The sequence below is a fragment of the Trachinotus anak genome, unplaced genomic scaffold, assembly GCF_046630095.1.
Source record: "Trachinotus anak isolate AG129_WGS33_773 ecotype Australia unplaced genomic scaffold, CSIRO_AGI_Tana_v1 ptg000007l, whole genome shotgun sequence".
NCBI lineage: Eukaryota > Metazoa > Chordata > Actinopteri > Carangiformes > Carangidae > Trachinotus > Trachinotus anak.
The window spans coordinates 12,163,862-12,186,153 of record NW_027273858.1 but is presented as its reverse complement, the minus strand read 5'-3'; the positions used below and the strand labels follow the sequence as shown (position 1 = coordinate 12,186,153).

General features: G+C 39.7%; 2 protein-coding genes across 4 annotated transcripts; both read left to right on the top strand.

Annotated features, from left to right (window-relative positions):
- Positions 1–309: 309 nt before the first annotated feature.
- Positions 310–4,586, top strand: LOC139622897 (NFU1 iron-sulfur cluster scaffold homolog, mitochondrial). 2 transcript variants are annotated; one of them, XM_071480601.1, is made up of 8 exons: positions 310–465; positions 966–1,066; positions 1,733–1,868; positions 2,628–2,694; positions 2,787–2,898; positions 3,005–3,068; positions 3,316–3,490; positions 3,904–4,586. In XM_071480601.1, exons 1-8 carry the CDS (start codon positions 347–349, stop codon positions 3,970–3,972), a joined length of 843 nt encoding a protein of 280 aa, XP_071336702.1. In that variant the 5' UTR covers positions 310–346; the 3' UTR covers positions 3,973–4,586. The 2 variants fall into 2 exon arrangements, with proteins under 2 accessions (XP_071336702.1, XP_071336701.1); XM_071480600.1 differs by having other exon boundaries at positions 386–483.
- Positions 4,587–5,156: 570 nt separating this feature from the next.
- ccar1 (cell division cycle and apoptosis regulator 1) lies at positions 5,157–21,562 on the top strand. 2 transcript variants are annotated; one of them, XM_071480595.1, is made up of 26 exons: positions 5,157–5,297; positions 6,408–6,569; positions 6,778–6,953; positions 7,071–7,199; positions 7,769–7,801; positions 8,006–8,202; positions 8,485–8,611; positions 9,317–9,436; positions 10,952–11,144; positions 11,318–11,462; positions 11,610–11,765; positions 11,893–12,118; positions 12,656–12,769; positions 13,085–13,251; positions 14,082–14,292; positions 15,497–15,580; positions 15,849–16,037; positions 16,242–16,433; positions 16,601–16,837; positions 16,925–17,054; positions 17,367–17,455; positions 17,546–17,686; positions 17,883–18,003; positions 18,764–18,946; positions 20,116–20,321; positions 20,436–21,562. In XM_071480595.1, the coding sequence occupies exons 2-26, from the start codon at positions 6,458–6,460 to the stop codon at positions 20,514–20,516; spliced, it is 3,759 nt and encodes a 1,252-aa protein (XP_071336696.1). In that variant the 5' UTR covers positions 5,157–5,297; positions 6,408–6,457; the 3' UTR covers positions 20,517–21,562. The 2 variants fall into 2 exon arrangements, with proteins under 2 accessions (XP_071336696.1, XP_071336697.1); XM_071480596.1 differs by lacking the exon at positions 5,157–5,297 and adding an exon at positions 5,694–5,810.
- The last annotated feature ends 730 nt before the right edge of the window (positions 21,563–22,292 follow it).

Sequence of the window (22,292 nt, the reverse complement as noted above, 5' to 3'; positions counted from 1 at the left end):
ATAGGTTGGTTCTAATACTTTCGTACGTTCACTCAAGTAAAAATCATGAATGCGTGACTTCTACTTGTCACAGAGTATTTCGACCTTTATATATTGTATAGTATCGCCACCTTTACTTATAATAGCTTTGGTTACTTCCCCCACCATCATACATAGTTGAGAGAGTGAAATGAAGGAAAGCTAAGGCACTCTGTTAATAACAACACATGAATTAACTATTTTAATATTATTACTGAACATTTTAGTTGTATGTAGTGTTACTTATTTTTCTCTTTTATAGCCGATAAATGACTGTTTCAGTGAGAAAGTTAAATTAAGGTCAGTATCAGAGACAGATCAGGATGTGATGAGGGTGATTTTCTACCGACCACACGGGGTCCCCATTTTCAAAACAAACAAAATGGCGGCGCACTTGAGATGGGGTCTTCACCAGTTGTTAAGAGCAAGAAATACGGCTCACTTTAGGTTTGAACTTCTACATCTGTTACGTATTATTTTCTACTGCCGATTTGACAAGTTCTGATGCTTGTGTAAAGTATAAGCCTGGTCTGTCGGCGTGTGGTTGAGGTGATGCTTATAGCTAGCTAATCAGCTAACAAGCAAACTGCGACACTAGGCAACGGTTTGTCACTAATCCCATCCACCTACGTACAGGTGGAGATATCGAAAAAGCTAGTTAAGCGTAGCTCTTTCCACCTTTTATCGTCTTCGATTTCATATGCGTCTCTCTCCTAATCCAAGGCTACCTGTTAGCCGCCAATGTTAGCCAGTTGTCAACTTCAATGTGTAAAATGATTAAACCTCTGGTTAGCTTGTAGGTTTTGTACATCAAAACCCTGAGCTGACAGCTAAACAATTGCTTTCATCCATCATCACGACTTTACTATTTAATCCTGACTCTAGCAATGAACGAGTTGAAGTCCTGCTGTGACTGAGACATTGTGTAATACTCTTTACATGTTAAGGTTTCCAGACAAGACCAGGAGCTCATATCACTCACACTGCACGACCCAGAGCTCCAGAAAAGTTCAGCTTCAGCCCGGGAGAGGAACCACACACTTCACAAGTAAGAAACCATTGTATGGACTCCTTAATCAAAGCCCAAGGACCCCCAGGTGCCCCCAATGCCCCAGGTTTATTTGGATCATAATGTGTTTAACTGCACATTTATCACAAATTTACACCTCTGAAGTATTGAAGAAGTATTGTCTGTGAGGAGTCCTCAATCCTCCAGCTTGTAGCCTTGTTTTATGAAGGGACCCTTAGTTTTGAGACCTTATCTAATGTATACTGTGTTTCTTTGTTTTATTTTGTCAAATTTCCTCCTTTTTCTGATTTAATTTACTCGGAGAAAACCTAACATATTTTATATTAATATATTCCATCACAGTAGAACTGAAAGGCTGAAAACAACAATTATTTTAATTATCATTATGTCTGACAAAATAATTTTCCAAGAAATTGCCAATAAATTGACTAAAAAAGTAACCTAATTGAATGATCAACTAATATTTTCCGCTATAGAGCACTAGCTGGTTTTCTGGGTGCCTGGGGAATTAATTAAACTGCCGTGCTCACTCTGAGGTTAACTATGATCTTAATAGATTCACTCAAACTCTGTCATCTTGCTCTAACTCATCTCTTAATGATGTCATTAATGATGCTACCATGTTGACAAGAGGAAAAAAAAACAAAAAAACCTGACTAAGAAATTTGTTATGATATGTTTCAGTAAGACACCTGTCCATTCAGACTCAAGACACTCCAAACCCCAGAAGCTTGAAGTTTCTCCCTGGTAAACCTGTTCTAGGAAGTGGGACACTTGACTTTCCTTCTCCAAGCTCAGCTGAATGTTCATCTTTAGCCAGGTTGGGTGTCAAGTTTACTCTACTTTGTTGTATTTACTTAGTACTGTAGTAGCCTACTCAGATTTGATACAATAGACATTTTAAAAGCAGCATTGTACAGTGTTACGGTCCCTGTAAGGCAGAAATCACAATTACAGTTTTGGACTTAACACCGGAACAAGAAAGATATGTGTTTTGCATGTTAATTGTTTGTGTCTGTTTTAGTGTGAAAAACTGAGGGAAGAGGCACACTCCTTGCAAACAAGCACACTTTCAAAAAGAGAATGAGAAAGCTGCACAGTCATAACTCACATTCATAACTGCATTTATTTGAACTTCTAAAGATCCATGTGTCCAGCAGATAGAAAAAGATTTTTAATAAATCCTTCACAATTAGAGGTGTGCAGCTTTCCAGTTCCCTTTTTTCAAACAAGCTATAGTTAGACAGTGGGTATTATCTTCATTGAACTATTCATGGTTGTGTCTTCAGTTTCTGAAAGTGATGGGGTAGCTTGGTTGAAGAGTACATACAGGAGATGTGACAAATGTGCACTTTGGCAGTTACACTACATGATATTATTGCAGATATGTTTTATCTTGTCATGACCAGGCTTAAAACATTGTAAAGAAGTAGTGCAATCATCAGTGACACTCTTGATAAAAGCCAGCAAAAGTGGATGTTGTTATCACTAAATGAACTAAAATGAACGCAGGCTTCACACTGTCATGGTTTGTTTTTAATTTTTGTTGAACAATAACACGATAAAGTGTTTGTTTCAGGGTCTTGTTTGAAATCGAAGGAGTAAAAAGTGTGTTCTTTGGCCCTGACTTCATCACAGTCACTAAAGTAAGTATTGAATGTACTTTTACACCTTGTCTCTGTGACTTTTTTTGCTTTGAAATCTTTGTGCATGCTTGAGATCTTTGGTGTCCCGTCAGACAGATGAAGATGTGGAATGGACAGACATCAAGCGCCATGCTTTGGAGGCCATTGCTACGTTTTTTGAGAGCGGTGACCCGATAACAACAGGGGCGGTTCACCATGAAAGCAGTGAGTATGCAACATAGCCATTTTGGCCATCCTGAAATTATGCAGCTGCTTCACTGTATATTGTGACATGTAAATATCTCAACACAATACATTTTCTTTATTGTAGGTCTCTCTGAAGATGACGATGATATTGTATCTATGATAAAGGAGCTTCTGGACACGAGAATCAGGTATAAAACTTGCAACTTTGTGAGCAGTTTAGGTAATAATTTTAATCTGTGTTAGTTCCAGTTTGAAAACCTCATTGTTTCATAGTTCATGTGTTTAAGATATTCCTATTTCCTCTATCATATTGCTTATTGAAGTGATGTTGAAAGTGTGGTTAACTGTACTGTACTGCGATAACACTCTTAATCTGTCCGTCCTTTTTGTTGTTCTGTTCTGTACAACATGATATGGTCTCTTTCACTGAACAAGGCCTACAGTGCAGGAGGACGGAGGTGATGTGATCTTTAAGGGTTTTGAGGACGGCACAGTCAAGCTGAAGCTGGTCGGTTCCTGCACAGGGTGTCCTAGCTCTACAGTCACCCTGAAGAACGGGATTCAGAACATGCTGCAGTTTTATATCCCAGAGGTAGACAATGTGGAACAGGTGATTATCAAGATCTATTGTACAATATGGTAAAATTTGATATGAATTTGTAGCTGAGCAGAGATTTCTGCAGGCTTTTGTTCTGAAATCAGGCTTCACTGTTGGTCTCATGCTGGGATTGATTCCAGAAATTGCCATGTGGATATCTAAATCAGTTTATACAGGAAATTGTGGTATAATCTCATTTAAATTTTTAGTTTTGAACCATCAAGGCTGAGCAATGACACCGAACAGGAGTCTTCAGTTGCAGTTTTCCAGCTTTAGTGACTAGAGTTTAATAAAATGATGAAGGAAATAATGATTTACTTACTCGCTACTATACTGAGTTGAGTTTTTGTCATGCATAGTAGAATATGTCTTTCCAGATTTTTATGTCACATTTAACATTTTGTCAAATGTCTTTCTTTGCCCAGGTGGAAGATGAAGTGGATGAAGTCAATGCAAAGGTTTTCTCAGAGGTGGAACGCAAATTACAAGAATAGAAGCTTCCTCGATCAACACACCCATGAACTTTGTTAGAAGAAAAACGTGTTTCACTGTGTTAAAACACAGCAGTGCATTATTATTCCATTAATTACTGTTATAAGAGAGAATGAAGAAAGTTATTTCCTGCTATTTTGTTTGCATACACTGTTTTGAGTTCAAGCTGTAATTTGTTTGTAAATACTGTATGCCCCTGTTACCAAGGAAAGAGGATGTGCTGTATACAGAAGATGCAGTCATTTTTCTGTCTAAACAAAAATGATCTGCTGTGATCACTGTAAATGTTGTGTCATATTTATTTCATAAAAATACTGTATATTTTGAAATGATATTTTCATAGGATGGAGAGTTTTTGGTTATGATCATTCAGAAGGAAGATTTGATTAGGTGTTGCAGTTAGTTGTTCTCTTCATATTCCAAATGAAACAGAACTGAACAGTTTTTTCTTGTTAATGCATCATCAATAAATGAAATAAAATGTTATCAAGGTTACAATTATTCATCAAGCAGAGGTAGGTTTTGCATCCTAAAATATATGTATGCAATTTATGTGCTTTGTGCTCCACTCATAAGATTTACTCTATCACATTAAAGTTCACAGTATGAAAGCAAATGTTTGTAGTTGATTCCCTCTTTATATCATTATTACTGTTATTTTTTGCTGGTATGACTTGTGATATTATGCTAATTAGTGCTCATATAGTTGTCACAGTAAAAATCTGAAAAATATTTTTGTTAAAGTATGTATATGCATATAATATGCATTATATATGTGTATATAAAAACATACACTAATACAACAGTCCTGCCACAAGTTGTCCCTCACTAAAGTTTAAAAGTTGAGTTTTTGTTGAAACTCTTAAAGTTTCAACAAAAACAGCCCTTGAAATCAGTGAAGGTAGGCTGAAAAACAGACACCTTTGTATAGTGCAATACAGGCTAAAAAATGAATGACAGTTCAATCAACACCTCTTAAACACACTTTAGAAACAAAAACTGCTAAAGATTATAATCCTTATGAAGAAATAATTCAGGTACTGCTGTATTAGAATGCATTAGTTTGGCTATATACATACTGGAGGTGGTTTATGTACAGTATTTGCATGTTTAGTTTTGCATTTGAATACAACTTGTAGGCAATGGCCAGTGACGCAAAAGCTTTATCTTCTTCTACCCACGCCTGGAGGTACAGGCACACAGGGACAGTTTCACAGGTTTTACAGATAAACCATTATTGTAATCATCTCCGCCGGGAGCAAGGCACAGGCTCTGCAGCCCACGCATGCGCAGATCGTGTGTATTTCGGCCGGTGCAGGGGACAGCGGTAAGATGTGTTGATGATGTTAAACTAAAACCTTACTACGTTACTTAATGCGAACATTTAAAGTACATTTGAAGTGCAATTATCGTTTGCTTGCAGGAGAGTTGCTCCCATTAGTGACAGTGTGTTTTATGCGTTTAAAACATTCAGAGAAAACTACAAACCAACGTTAATTTGGGCCTCGCTCTCGATAACAAGTCCAGCACGAGGCTAATCTGGCAACAAAGCTAACGACGTGCAGATGCTAAATGTTAGCTAGCTGTGTGTACTGCACCTGTGTGCTACAGCAACCGTGCTGGGTTTTTTTATATGACTGTAGCTAAATAAGACACGTTTTAACAGTTTTGACGCAGCCACAACAACTTAGCTCAAAAGAGTGTTAGTCCGCTGCTGTTAACCACAACAATAACAGCATTAGCCAGCGCTAGCCTGCTGTCAATTGAAGTGGCTAACGTTAGCTAGCCTGCTGTGTCAGCGGTTATTTTACTAATCTACGGAGGACTGCAGAAATTAAGGGTAACAAATCATGATAACTCTTGTCTACAAATTAATAATTTGTTCTTTCCAGGCACTGACTCGTTCCCTCAAATGGCTCAACTAATTCAGTCCCTCTTGTGAGACTAATGTCGTTAAGTTATTGTAAGTTAACAGTAGGAGCTAGCTAAAGTTAAAGGTTGTTGTGCCTTGTCCAGTCGGCGATGACAACATGCTAGCCGTGTAACAGTAAAATATATTTCTTCAAATTTAAAATCACAGGGGAGTTGTCGCATTCACCACATAATGTTATGTCCTTTCACTTTGGTACCGCCTCTCGTACAGGTTTATGCTGACTTTGATGCTGCTCTTTGTTTATTCAGTGATGGATATCTTTGGCCTTTGCAAAGCCATACACGTCTCTTTGTGTAACTTGTGTATTGCCAAGTAAAGAGTGGCAGGATGTGGGCAATGAAAATTGGCTGCTAGGGACTCGTGGAGTTTGATACCCCAAACCAATTAAACGGCATTTTATAATGTACTTGTTATGTTAATTCAGGTGCATAGATGATCAAAATTCTGACTGACATTCTGACTTCATTCTAATATACCTCATTTTATGATTTGTTTTGTTTTTAGTTACAAGCATTGGTCTGGTGAGCAGAGACTGCCCTCAACTTGAATGAGTCATGGCCCAGTTTGGGGGGCAGAAGAATCCGCCCTGGGCGACTCAGTTTGCTGCCACAGCGGTGTCCCAGCCGGGCCACTCAGGACAGTCTCTTGACCTCAACAGCCTGCACTGTAAGTATACCAAACCAGAGGGTCTGGGCTATTTCATTTGCATTTTACCAGTTGCTCATTTCATTCATAAAATGTTGTACTTTTTTCGTTGGAAGGACTTAATCTCACAAACTACCTACCATCACATCATCTCCCCCATCCTGTTTTCCGCAAATGTTCCCCATTTGTCCACACTTCTCTGAATCTGATACCTTTTCCTTCTCTGCAGCTCTGGGTGTGCAGCAGCCATCTATTCTGGGAGCATCTCCCTCTGTTTACTCTCAGCAGTCAGCCTTGGCTGCAGCTTCTCTCAGCAACCAGTCTGCTGCAAACTATCAGCTGTCTCAGCAAACTGCTGCCTTGCAGCAGCAAGCCGCAGCAGCTGCTGCAGCAGCACTACAGCAGGTCAGTTACATTAATGTAGTCCAAAGCACATTCAGCAATCTATGCATCTTGCCATAGTCACATCTAATACTGTTTTATCAACTATTATCTCTTCCATGTCCTTTTTATTGTCTGTAGTCTCAGATCAATACAGCTCTCCAGCAGTATCAGCAACAGCAGCAACAGCAGCAGCAGCAGCAACAACAGCAACAGCAGCAACCTCCCCAGCAACCCCCTCAACAGCAACTGTACAATGTACCTCATCAGGTGAAACATATTCTCATTTTGCTTTGTGTCACACTTTATTTTGGATAGTCTTCATTTATTTGGTTTCCAAACAAATGATATTGTCATTACGCTATATATTTAGATTTCTATGGTGGCATTGCATTGTGATGTGTCAACAAAATAGAAGACTAAAATGTTGTTGCGAAAATGAGCACAGACCACCTCACAGAGCACAAAATTTTAATTTCCCACAGCATTGATTTTCCTATGGAAAATATCCCTTTGCAGGCTTTTAAATTGAGATTAAATTCACTGCTGGAATCATTATTTCAGTTTTTTCCCAATCCTTTAGTGCTACAAAATCTTCTCTTAAGCTAATAATGTGAATGTGCTGTAAGTGTAATATGATACAACTACTCAAGTGACGGTATGTTTTATATGCAGCACTAAATAGATCTTGTTTCAACAAGCAAAGTCCATTAGTATACACAACAATGTTCATTAGGGAACTGTCAGAAGAGCACAAGGTGAGACGTTGTAATGTTGGGAAATCTGTTGTATCAAGTGAACATAATATTTACTTTTCCTTTTTCTTTTTTTCGTCACAGCTCCCACAGCCTCAACAGGCACTGATTTCTCAGGTAATGTGCAAAAAGACATATATATATATATATATATATATATATAATTGCCGCATATTGTATATTGCTTCTTTACAAAGATGCCAACTCAGGCTTGCAGTTCGGGATGAATTAACTGAGTTACTCAATGATTTCATATGCATCTTTTTTCTCTGTGCATATCCATATGTATGTTTATTCCTTTCCTCTATTCCTTACCCTCAGCCCCCTGTTGCCCTGCCTACCAGCTTGAGCCTGTCCAATCCCCAGCAGACAGCCCAGATTACTGTTTCCTACCCAACACCACGTTCAAGCCACCAACAGCAGACGCAACCACAAAAGCAGCGAGTCTTCACTGGTGTCGTCAACAAGCTACATGACACATTTGGCTTTGTAGATGAAGACGTCTTCTTTCAGCTAAGGTGAAATAGATTATGGCCCTTGGCATCTCTTAGATTGTTTATATTGTGGAAATGATTGTGTAGACAATGACAAGTCAAATGCTGTCAGTGTCATTCTTAACAATATGCATTACACTGACACTGTTTTTTTTTCTAATGCCATAGTTACCCTGCCTACATAATTTCCCAGGCAATTATTTGGCAATGTTATTTTTATACATGCGCCTTTTTCAATTTGAAACTGATGTGACTTGACATATTGGTGTTTGGTGATGTCTGAATGCTTTTTTAATGTATTTTTAGTGCTGTGAAGGGGAAGACCCCCCAGGTGGGTGACAGGGTCCTAGTGGAAGCTGTATACAACCCGAACATGCCCTTCAAGTGGAACGCCCAACGCATCCAGACGTTACCTCAGCTAGCAAACCAGTCGGTGAGAACGCTCAGAGGTTTCATGAATTTGCTCAAGAATAACATTGTTCAATAGGTTAATACAACTTGGGGATTTCTGCTTAGATTATTGCTGGCTTTTTGATTTTTGGTGTTGTTATGATCGCAGTCAGCACAGCATCAGTGTTCTCACTTAACTGTGTTAAAGTTGCCCTGTCCGCTACAATAATGGGAAAAACAAACAATTTTTCTTCCTTTATTGTTTATCAATGATTTAAATCATCCTTTGTTACTATTTAATTACATCGACATGATAGTTTATTTCACATTTTAAGAGTCCCACTGATACTAGGTCATACAGAATGTTACATCAAAAATTGACCCCAATTTAGTATTTCAAAAGACAGGAAGTGTCTTCTGATCATTTGAAACTGGTCTGATTACCCCGTACATTGTTTCTCTGTTTGCATAAGTTAATTTTAACCTTTGGCCTTATTGATCTGACTAAACACTGGAACATTTCTTGACTTGCCTGTGTGACAGAGGCTACATGGTGAACATGACAACATATCTATTTGAATTTTTATCATTCAAAAGTGGAATTCACAGGTTCATTAAACCCCGGACAACTCATCTGTCTTAGTCTGAGGAGAGTCCTAATATATGAAGTGTTTATTTTTTTCAGATTTTATCTTATCCCTGTACCGCTCTGTCTTTTATTGACTGTTGTGTTCTCAATCCCTCCTAGCATCAGCAGCAGCCTCAGCCTTTACCTCAAGCTTCCCCACAGCTCGGCAGCCTTTACAATGAGCCAGGGATGCAGCTGCGCTACTCAGACATGCACTCCACTGTGGACAACAGACAAAATGTAACCCCCAAGCCCTGAATCACACACTGTTTTGGTCCTTCTTCCTACTCAGTTGGTTTCTTTGCTGCCTGGCTTTCTTGCTCAACCTATTCATGGTGAAATTTATGCATAGTTACATCTCTTCTTAACTGCAGTTTTTGGTTGTTATTTAGTTAGCTTGCTGCTGTTTCCAAATGGATAGAACCCGATTTTTTTGTGGTTTAACAATACATTTCTTTATTTTAAGGTACATTAATGTGTCTTACAGAGAAGCTATTTTTATACTATTGCTTCATTATACATTTTTGAATGTACTTTTTACCCAGATTATTTTTATGTTTGTAAAACAGACTAATATTGCTTGAGGTATAACTTTTGTTTCAGAGGTGTTTTTGCACTTTGGGCATCTTAATGCTAAAATCAGTAAATTTTTCTACAGGAAACATTGCAGATGACAGGGACTTCAGGAAAAGCTGCTATAAAAACTAATGCATTTTCGCTATTTTAAGTAATGCTAAGAACAGTATACAAGAACATTTGTTGAACTGTGTTATAACACTGCACTGTAAATGCAGTGCTCTTCTTGAAAAGACATTTTAAGAAACTGTGTTGGTTTGCAGTAATCCTTGGTGTAACTCCATGAATATGTTTCCTATTGTCTTGACTAAAGGTTATACAGGAGACATGAAACTCAAAATAGCAAATGCTACTTCAATGTGAATGAGCAAAATTAAAAGAACTACTGTCAAAATGACCTTAAAATGACATGGAGTACACAGTGAAGTGCTACAACTGTGATCCAATATTTATCTCCAACTCAGGCACAGAGATGTCCACATTCTTGTGTCGATAAGTTAAATGTTCACCAGGCATCAACTATTTCACTTCAAATATGAGAGCTAACAAATATTAAAATGATAACAAGACGTGTACTATGTAAGCAAGATGACAATAAATATACAGAAGCTTGTATCTGGCGTTGGGTAAAACGGTATCAAAGACAATACTGAGTAATAATATTTATTTAAAAATCCTAAAGCAACACAAGCTATAGTTCATAGGTTTCTCTTCGAGAATGTATCGTTATCTGTCACCTTTCATTGATGTCTCTTATTTTCTTCACCCAAAAATTTAGATAAACAAATGTAAAGATTTTTTTTTTTGCTCCGAACAGGTAAAACTTGGATTATTATTTTTGGCAGATTCATCTGAAGTCTCTCTGAAATTAGGGCTGTGTCCCATAGCAAAACTAAACTGAGCCAGATGCCCCCTGGGTTGAGATTTTGTTTCACACTAGGTTTTCTTTGATTAGGATGACCTAACAGGGCACCTCTGATATGATTTCTACAATTGTGTCATTCAAGCAGACATTCAGACCTTCTCCTAGCTTCTTTCTTTCAAGCAGCCTCTGACCAAGATTTTGTACAATTCATCATCTTCTCTGTTGTGCAGTTGTTGGCATGTTAACTGAAGATTTTTTCAGGTCTGCCTTTGAGCATGTCCTAACCTCTTCTTTTTTTCCCTCCTTTTCTCTAGAGCCAACCACAAGCTCCAAATATGATGAAAGCAGCCCCCACCATGCTGCAGTCGCTACCTCCCCCAACCACATTCAGTGTTCCAGCCCAGGCTCCCCCTCCTTCCCTCCTGCAAGCCCAGCTGTCTGCTGCCTCTCTGGCCCCTCTCCTCCAAAACCCTCCTCAGCCTCTGCTGCCACAGCCTCCACCCAAAGGTTAAAAATTTGTCAATGGGATTGCATTTATCTGGTACTGGATATAAAGCAGTCAGACAAGTTGTGACGATTACTGTTTTCTTTGTAGCTGTTGTGGTATCACAATGACCAAAAAATCAAAACTGTGTGTGTGATATTAAGTGGTTTTAAACAAGCATGTCTTTTGTCTCTAGATGTGTTTCCGGGGGGTCTGCTTCAGCCCCCAGTGAGGATGATGCCACAGCCGCAGCCTGTTCGACGGATCGAACCTCCACCTCGTTTCCCCAGCCGCAATGATCGAGGCCCTGAGCTCATCCTCAGGAGTAAAGAAGAACGCAGGTGAGATGGCAATAGATATCATCCAAGAAAATCTGATACGTGCAACTAACTGTTGGATTTATGTGCTGCTTTTGTCACTGTCCTATATAATTCTGCCTGCTAGTTGGTAGTCATTAGTCATTTTAATGTTTTTACTTAATTCCATAGCCGAGACAGAGACCGTGAACGCAGGCGATCGAGAGAGCGCTCGCCTGCTCGCAAACGCTCCAGAGATCGTTCACCGAGACGTGACCGCTCACCGAGACGGCCTCGCAGGGTAGTGCCTCGCTATACTGTCCAGTTTTCCAAGTTCAGCTTAGATGGGTAAGTACAATTTTTCAGTCATTCATGATGTGTTGCTGGAAAAAGATTAGATCATGGATGTCAGACACTCTTCAATATGTCTAGTTTATATCGCTGAGGTAGTGACTGTCCTCTGTGTATTCTCCAGCTCCAGCTGTGACATGATGGAGCTGAGGAGGCGCTATCAGAGCCTCTACATTCCCAGTGACTTCTTTAATGCTGTCTTCACCTGGGTGGATGCATTTCCTCTGACACGACCCTTCCAGTTCAGTAATGCCTGTAACTTCCACATCTTGCACAAAGAGGTGGATCCTCTAGTCAAGAACACAGCTGTGCTTGACCCCCCTGATGCCAACCACACCTACAGTGCTAAGGTATGATTGTCATTGATAAATACACTACCCTGTCGTACCTTAAATACAATCCAGTGGGCAACTAGAAACTGCAGATGTCGAGTGGAGTCGTCCCGTGTTTGTATGTCTTACAAGAGCCATTATTAAACTATGCCTGCTACTCCTGGCGGCCCGAGAACAGGACCAAACATATGACACTAAACACTACATCTAAAAATATACTCTAGAAATGTGTATCCCAGGCACTTTTTAGACTAAATAAACAAACAAACAAACAGAAATTCAGAAATGAGAATCACATTTTACTCCTTTAAATAAGCATTATAGCTAAAAAAAAAAAGTTAATTAGAAACAAATTTGTAGGCCTGCAGATATGCAAAACATATAATTGAGAAGATTGAGGTGTATATACCAGGGATTGTGGTGCTAGTGCTGCTGCAGTTACCCAAGAACCACCCCTCTTTATCCCGACACTGGGATGTTAACATGCATTTGGGAGAGGGATGTTTCCAGTTCAGACTGTTACTAAACAGTTAATGTGATGTCTTCATGGTTCAGGTTATGCTGCTGGCTAACCCCAGTATAGAGGAGCTCTACCACAAGTCCTGTGCTCTGGCTGAAGACTCCCAGGAAATGAGAGACTCCTTCCAACATCCTGCTAGACTCATTAAGGTACATCATACCCTTTCCCTGCTTGTAACATGCACATGGGCTGATGGTGATGTAATGATCCTATTCCATTGCTGAGCAATTGCATTGTGGAAGATTCCTGACTGATGTTGGCTGTCATGTGTAAATAACCCTGGTGATTTTATCGCCTTTGGTTTTGGTTCCTCAGAAGTATGGTTATTTGGACATGCTACTGACATCTTTGTTTCTGTCTCTTTTGCTCTTTTCACTGTCCACACCCCTTTGTCCATATTCCCCATTTCCATCTAACCTGTACTCTGTGGCTCTCATTTGTACCCGTCTGTCTTTCTCCTTCAGTTTTTGGTGGGAATGAGAGGTAAAGATGAGGCCATGGCCATTGGCGGTCATTGGTCTCCCTCTCTGGATGGAGCTGACCCAGAGAAGGATCCTTCAGTCCTCATAAAGACAGCCATACGCTGTTGCAAGGCACTCACAGGCATAGACCTTAGTCTGTGCACTCAGTGGTAAGAGCTGCTATTCTCATTAGTATTTATTCATCTTACTGATTGTGTTTTCTTTTTAAAACTATAACTTTGCTGGTACTAAAATTCCAAATTGAGCATCTATAATATGCTGTTTATTTAACTACCTCTATACTAAATCTCATCCAGAACATGTTGGGTGATATTTTTTTTTCTTTTTATATGAATGATTATTGTGTTGTTAATTTGCTACCTATTATTTATTGTGTTGTGCAATGTTCTTTTGGCCTTTTGTGTGTTGTCGTCTTGGCTCTCTCTTTCTGTCACACTATACATATATGACTATTTTATTGTGATGAAAAACCAAACGCATGGACTTTGTGGCTGGAAGCAGTAGCCTGGACCAGAAGACACTGCCATTACTTTTTATTTATTTATTTTTCTGTTCTCTCTGTTAAATATCTTACATATTTAACTGGCTTTCACTGTCCTGTTGATTCTGTCTCTCTTCGCACAACCCTAATGTAGTGCATTAAGTGTATCCTAGGTTAAATGCAGAACACTCATCCATAATTGGCTGAAGCAATAATGGCGATGAATTTGGGGGTGTGATTTTATTTTATGTGATTGTCTGTCAACTTTCTCAAAATGGCTGGCGTAACCTGTGACAACAGTTGGAGAGCTGCAGACTGGGTCCATTTGTCTATGCTGTGTGTTGTATGGGAGAAGGGTCACTGTAATGATGTGTACGATCATTCAGTGACCTAATGGGAGGGAGTAGCTGTAGAAGGCTCGCCTTAGCAAGGCTTGCCTTTTATACTGTGCCCTGACCAGAATGTTTCTTTCCAATGCACCCTCTTCCTTTGCGACAGGTATCGTTTTGCAGAGATTCGCTATCATCGGCCGGAGGAGACACACAAGGGGCGGACAGTCCCTGCTCATGTGGAGACAGTGGTTTTGTTTCTTCCGGATGTTTGGCATTGTCTTCCTACCCGCTCAGAGTGGGAGGTGCTGTCACGGCGACTCCGGGAGCAGCTGGCTGAGAAGCTGTCGGCCGAGCGAAAGGAGGCGGATGGAGAACAGGCACTGAACCGCTAATCCCTCTCTTCTCATTTCCGCTTCTCACAGGAAGGCACAGGAATTACAAAAAACAAACCCCAGATACACATCAGACACAAAGCACACCTCACCATTCATGCACACAGACACAAATACACGCAGATTATTGTTCCACCAAACCTCACCTAGACTTCTTCTGTTTACTCCTCCACCTTATCCCTCCTCCTCTGCTCCAACTCCTCCATTGCTCCATCAGCACTCCCACCTTCCCTCACATCCAGCAGACACATACAATGGAAGCAGTGAGACTAGGCTGTGTTGTGTAGGTCCCGATTGCAACTGATAAAACAGCTTCCAGTTCCTCAAACACCTTATAATTAGGTGCTAATCTGGGTGGAATCATTCATTTTAATCCTGGCATTTTTTTGAGCATTACTTTAAAAAAATTTGTGAAACTTGATTTTTTTGGGTGCTTGCGAATTGGTGCAGCAGTGACCTCAAATAGTTTCTCTGATTTTAACCAGTGATGACTTTTGTGACACTGGAATCCATAATTTTTCTCAAAACTGGAATCTGTGGAGTCAGTTGCATGTAAATAATGTGTTTGTTGTAGAAATGTGTATTTTTATGATTTTTCACATCAATTTGATATCGTCTGACATCGAAAAGAGAACCTCCCCCAAGTCCTGTTTCTTGTCTGTTCATGTTGTTGGATTCTACATTCTCATTTGGACTATATGTAGAGTTTGGTTTTTCCAGGGCAGTTGGTTGGACAGAAGGACAGATGGCTCCTATCTGACGTAGGTGTATAAAACCCATAAATGGCAATACCCAATACCCCAGCCATAGACCATGGTAGGGCCACCCTATCCTCACTCCGTTTGGAGCCCAGCCTCAGTTCACCTGATGTACCTACACACCTTTTGGACACACCTCTCATTGATTTTTACCTTTTTTGTGTTCCACAGATTGATTGATTGGCAGCTGGGGGGCATTTCTGTTGGTTTTCATAAGAGCTAGAGAGCTTCCCTGTGTATGCTTCAGTAGCAGTGGACTTAAACACAGTCGAGAGCTCACTAGGACGAGACAATGAAAGACAGATGTGACCTTGCTTCTTGCACGGATCAACTTAAAAGCTCACTAAGGCCCCGAGTGTTGTTCTAACTGTTTCCTATCCCTCCTCTTTCTCTCTCTCTTCCTGTCTCTATCTTAATAATTTCCTGTCAAGGAGGAAGAGGACAAGGATGATGATGAATCGAAGGACGTTAGTACTCCTACCCACTGGGCTAAACTTGACCCGAAATCAATGAAGGTAAGATTCAAGGAGAACGTCTCAGCACTGATAGAGTTAGAAGTGCAGCTGAATCTGTGTGGAGAACAGACAAGCAACAAACGTGTTTAAATTGACTGTGGACCTGTAACATCTTACAGATTTGATAGATTTTTGGATATTTTATGTGTAGAAATTGGTTCATATCAGTTGGGATTAGCTACATTGGGTCATCCATTCATAATACAAAGCATGCCCTCTTCTCTTGCCTAGGTTAAATGTTTTTCTCTTGTCTATTATCTCCTTGTAGGTGAATGACCTGCGGAAGGAACTTGATTGTCGGTCTCTAAGCTCTAAGGGGTTAAAGTCACAGCTGATCGCCCGCCTCACAAAGCAGCTGAAGGTGGAGGAGCAGGTGGAGGAGTCCAAGGAGCCTGAGAAGCCAGAGACCAAAGCTGCCGAGGAAGAGGAGCCAATGCGCACTGAGGAAGACAGAGAGGTACAGAGAAATATTTCAGTGGAAACGATTTGGTAAGATGAGAGAATATAGTAAAAGTAGTAACATTTTGATTCTTGTGGCTGCACTAACATGGATGTCTCCTTTTTTATGTTGAACAAAACATCAATTCCATAGTTTCATGCAATGATTTATCTTAAATTTCACCTTAAGTGTTCCTCTAACTCCAGTGTTATTCCCTGTTAGGAGGAGGAAAGGAAGAGGCTGGAGGAGCTTGAACGCCAGCGGAGAGAAAGGCGCTACATTCTCCCTGACGAGCCCACCATCATTGTACATCCTAACTGGGCAGCCAAGAATGGCAAATTTGACTGCAGTGTCATGTCTCTGAGCGTCCTCCTGGACTACAGACTGGAAGACAACAAGGAGCACTCTTTTGAGGTAAGACTTGCCGCCATTTTACATTATTTTACGTTCCTTCACCAACGAAAATGTAAGAAATTACAGTGTGCATGTTTTTTATTGGTGTGCAAGGCCTTTTGACTGTCATAAACCCAACATTTTTGCCTATGTGGGTTGGTTATATGCTGTTGTCTTTTTCTGTCCAGGTCTCATTATTTGCTGAACTGTTTAACGAGATGCTGCAGAGAGACTTTGGCTATCGCATATATAAAGCCCTGGCTTCACTTCCTGCCAAGGATGAGAAGAAGGAAAAGGAGAAGAAAGCCAAAAAGGAGGCAGAAAAGAAGGAGGTTGAGAAGCGTGAAATAAAGAAGGAAAAAGAAGAGGAAAATGAAGAACCAGCAGTGAAGAAGACCAAAGAGGATGAGGAGGATAGGAGGAAGGTAAGCCATTCACACCTTTCTGGTATCTTCTTTTTTGCTCAACAAATTATGTGTCTTCATGCAGTTGTGTGACTTGTTTTTAACCAGTTCGATGAAAAGGCTGCGAAAAAGGAGGAGTCTCGTGATGAAGAGGAGAACGAAGATGATGGCAGCGCAGCCAATCCTGAAGAATACGACCCCATGGAGGCTGAAGATGCAGATGATGACGATGATGATGGTACAGCACTCTTTTTTTAAATACCAAGTCATTTTGAATTTCCCACAGTATGAGTTGGTCAGTGATGAGAAACCATGCACCACGCTGAACCTGTGATGGATAACATTTCCACAGTTTCTGAGGCCCTTTGTGGGGAAAAACATTGCTTTCTGTTTTTGATATTTAAGATTTTTTTCACTGCTAAAACACACAAGTAATAATAACAGGATTACCAGGGATCAACAACTTTTTAATTCTAGAAATAGATATTTGACTAACATGCTCCATTTGTCCCCACTCTGTCCTCTTCACGTTACTTTTGCTATTTCTTAGACAAGGATGATGATGACTCTAATGACAGAGACAGGAAAGACCGCAAGGACGACCGCAAGTCATCAAAGGAGAGGTCCTCAAAAGACAAGGTTGGTTAGTTACTGTTCTAGGCCCATTATTATGACACTGGTGTAGTGTCACCATGGTTGTTGGTATAAATGTGGTTGTTGTTACACCAGGAGAAGAAACAGATGATCACATACAACAAGGAGCTGCTGATGGCGTTTGTCTACTTTGACCAGAGCCACTGTGGTTATTTGCTGGAAAGAGACTTGGAGGAGATTTTGTACACTCTGGGGCTACACCTCTCTCGTGCTCAGGTGAAAATACATACACACACAAACCTAATCATGTCCATGGTCTGTTTCTGGATCTGTGTATCCCTGATTTTTCATCTGTCAGACTGTCTTATGCACTTTGTTTACTGACTCTCTCACTGCCTGCTGGAGCTTTGTCTTTTTTCTCTGCAGATGTGCATTAACTAAAATAAACTGTCTTGTTGTTTTTTGTTTCCAGATAAAGAAGCTGATGAACAAACCTGTGGTCAGAGAGTCTTGTTACTACCGTAAATTGACAGACAGGGGAAAGGATGAACCTGTTCCCTCCTTTAATGAAGCCCAGATAGAAAACCTCTTAGGTAACACTATGTTGCTATAGGCACAATTTTTGAAGTTGGGGTGGGTAGAAATCTAAAAAAGGCACAAAAAAAATTGAAAATGCAGCCCGACCAGCCAGACTCTTTGCTACGTCATTCCCCTCCTATTTGTCCCATTTCCTTTCACTCTCCACAGTCCTATAAATAAAGGCAAAATGTTACAAAAAATTATTATAATGATGCCACTGCCCTAAACCTTTGGCTACAGTTAGCAAAAGGCTAAACTTTTTGCAACAGTTAACAAGACCAATAATCACCTGTCTTCATGGTAACTCTACCTACACAACCAACCACTACAACACATTTAGACATTTATATATTACAGGACATGGAGTTATCAGCCTTATACCTGTCCAGGTGAAGTACAGCAACTTCTGTCCATCTCTGAAATGCGTCACAGATTTTGACACACATCCATCTGAAGTGCACACGCATCTGCAACAGCCAGTAGGAACCCTCTCTTGCTCTGAAAAGACCTGTGGTTGAACAAAGTCTCCCATCATGGGCTAGATTTTCCAAAACCTGAAAACAGATCGAAGAAGAGGTGCAGACGTCTAGTTTGCTCTGAGACCACTTAAATTACAATATGCTGAAGAGGTTGTGGAATTAATGTTCAGTGCCACCAAAAAATTACTGCCTACCCCAGCTTTAAATCTATCATGACATCGGAAGCATCATAAAATAAATGGCGACCATATGGCAAACTCCTTCCTCATGAAATTCTCCTCTCTTACTCTGTCAGGTAACCGAGGACTACTTCCTGCTCCAAAAGCTCGTGCTCAGTTGGAGGCCAGTGAGTCTGGTAATCTGATCGTCTACAATGGAGCCATGGTCGATGTTGGCAGCATGATGCAGAAACTGGAGAAGAGTGAGAGAGCAAGAGAGGAGATAGAACAGAAACTCATGGTGCAGGATGCCAAAATGGGTATGATCCTAACTGTATTATACAGCACATGTTGTCTTTGAAAATGATTTTCATCATGTCATGAGTTGCAAGCCACACTCTGTGTCAGTAGTCCATCTGGACAATGATCTGGCTCAATTTGAGCTTTGCTACAAAGAAGCCCAGTCTCACTTCATTCAGCATCTTTCCTTCTGTGATTTCTGCTGAGACGTGGACTGGCACATCACTACCAACTGCCACATACAAACAATAAATCAGGATTCAGCAATATTGTTTTTGATTAGGAAAATTCAGAAAGTTGTCAAGGAACTAGCTAAAATGTTCTGTCCAGAAACACAGTTTCTTATATAGTGTAGAAAAGATGCTAAACTTCAAAGACCCACCAGGGCAGTAAATGTGTCCTTGTCTCCCTAATAAACACAAGAAAAATAATAAATACATCACAAAGGCATCACAGTGATATATGTGCAGCAGTTAATGCAGTCTATGTAATTCAAATCTCTCAGCATGGAGCTGTTAAGGGCTGTTTATAAATTCAAATGCATTTGAAACTAAGGATCCCTCACACATGTTTTTGTTTATAGGAGAGTTGTCCAGAGGGCCTCATTTCAAATTCAGAATAGAGGGTTTTTAAAAAATTGTTTTTAATAATTGACAGTGTTTTCCTGTGTAAAGCAGTGTTTTACAGTGATCTCTGTTGGAAGCCTGTAGTCTTTATGCCTGCATTTAACAATGCTCATCAGCTGTGTTGCTGTAGTCAAGTTACTTTACTATAAACATAATGCTCTTTGTTAGACTGACCTAGGACATCTAAGTTCAAACCCTTTGGTTTATTAAAAAGTATTATCTCTGAAAAGCTGTAATACACACATCATTGTCTGTGAAATTCATGATGATCAATGTGTGTTCACAGACACTTAAAGGTGCTCACTGCCACAGACAATACAAAGTGAAAAGAGATGGTACAGGACACATGTTCAGTTTGGCGATATTAAGTTGTGTTTTGGTTGATAAGGGTAGTACTTCTAATATGCAGCTTGAAAATCCCATTTTCCTTAGGTGTATTTTATTTTTCTGATTTGGATAAAAGCGTAATTTGACCTGAGTATGCCTCTTGACGTCAACTATGCTCAATTACTTACCTAACTTCACTATAGCCCTTCCTCTAACTTTGTCGTGTTTTATTCCAGATGAAGATGCAAAGGTTAAAGCACAGTTGGAGCAAGCTCACAAAGCCTTGTCCAGGGAGCTTGAGGAGGTGAAAAGCACTCTGAGCCAAACTGAGCAGACTCTGAAGGCTGTGGGGGAGCAGAAGACGATCTACCACGACCACATTAGCAAGACGTCCAATACCTTGATGTCCACTGTCAAAGGCCTGCTGGCAGTGCTGAATAAGGTGGACCATTTAAAAAAAAACAAAAAAAAAAAAACATCTGTTAATCTATTTCATTTTTATCTTGAGGCAGGAAGAGAGTTCACATTCATTGACTGCTTTTTCTTTCTCTCTCAGGATCAGGAAGTAGACGAGTCTGGTGACGAAGTCAGTGGTGATCTCACTCAGATGTCTCAAACGAACGGCGCTGATGAATGAATGACACTTTTAAGATAAATGAAGCTAATCTGTAACACTGATTATCTTAAAAATTGTAAATATTCACTAAATAAGCATAATTTGTTTTATTTGGACCTATTGTCTCCCAAGTACATGTATAAATTAATTAATGAATTAGTTCCCTTGTGTTAATTTTGACCTCAGTTTCTGTGTACAATAGATTTGTTTCTGAGGTGTTACTTTTCATACCTTGCATAATTTTTATTGTCAAGCTTTGAAAGGCTTATTTTCATAGTTTTAAGTAAATTAAATTCAGTTGCAAACATTTCTTTTTGCCATTGCTTTAGGTTTGTTTTGGCTAATAAAATACTACATTGTAGATTTAAATGCCAATATGTGTGAGTTGTACTTTTGAGAGATTTTTGTTTTTCTAATGAGCAATAATGATGCTATTTATGTGTGAGAGAATTCAGTCAAAAAAAAAAAACTATATTTAAAAGAAACTAATTTTGAATGGAAAAGGGGGGGGGGGGGGGGGGGAGTTTGATTCTTTGTGGTTCAGACAGAATTTCTTTATAAATCCTCATCCACTGTTTAACCACACCTTTGTTCACTAATCCCAATTAGTTTCTTCTACTTGGCTAATTTAAATGGTTTCTGATGTTTTTTGATTGTTTTGTTTTTTCAAACACATGGCTATGCATGGTTCCTGTCTCTCTTGGACCTTTTTGCCATCAGCACCTCCTGGCTGTGTCCACCAACTGCTGCGCTGCCAGTACCTGCTTCATGTTTTACTGTGATGAGTATCTTGTCTTATTTTCTGAAAAAAGGAAACTATACATGAGGCAAAATAAGCTCAATGAATGTGTATTCTGTTGAAGGAAACGTTTCTGCCGAGACATGAACATTTTGAAATCCATCTCTGAATTGTGTGTGTTGGTTTGGGTTGTTCTAGGAAAGAGCCACAATTATATTCAAATGTGTTCCAAAGCAGGCAATTTTATTTTTCTATTCAAAACGTACTCTGGTTGTACTCTGTACTCTGGATGTCTTGTGCAAGAGTAAAGTGGTCCATTTTAACAGTACTGTGTCTACAATTTTTTTCCACATGGTTTGTATGAATTATGTAATGTTAACTAGAAACTGGGAATGTTGCTGTCAGATCAACAGGTAAGAACTGTGATTTTCAGAAAGAAAGATCACAAATTTGTCAAATTCATACAACTGACTTATCTACCCATAACAGGGAAGTGCTGTGATTTTCAGCCTGCTGTTCCTAAATTCCCCATCATAACAGGGCGGAACGCAACCTGACAGCTGGGAATGTTGCTGTCAGATACCGTTCCCCCTGAGTTCAGAATAAATGGAATATCACAAATCTTTCAAATTCAGGGTTTTAATTTAATAAAGCAATGTTTGATATAAGAGACACCCAGCGTCGGTGTAATCATAGTAACTCGCACACCTGGCTGAGTGTGCACAATGAGGAAATCATGGAAATAAATGACAATAACAGATTTGTTGATATTTCTCACTTTGCTCTGATAATCTGGAGAACTCTCTGCTGCTCTGTCTTTCAAATTCATACTGCTGACCTGTCAACCCATAAGAGGTAAATGTGATTTTCAGTCTTCTATTCCCAAATTCCCCTTCATAACAGGGGGGGAATGCATCCTGTTTAAAATGCTGTTTCCCCTGAGTTCAGAATGAATGGAAGATCACAAACCTGATAAAAAAAAAAAAAAAAAAAAAAAGAATGATGTGTGTAAAATGAAATTTGTGAAAACATTAAGGAAAACAGTGAAACAATTTTTA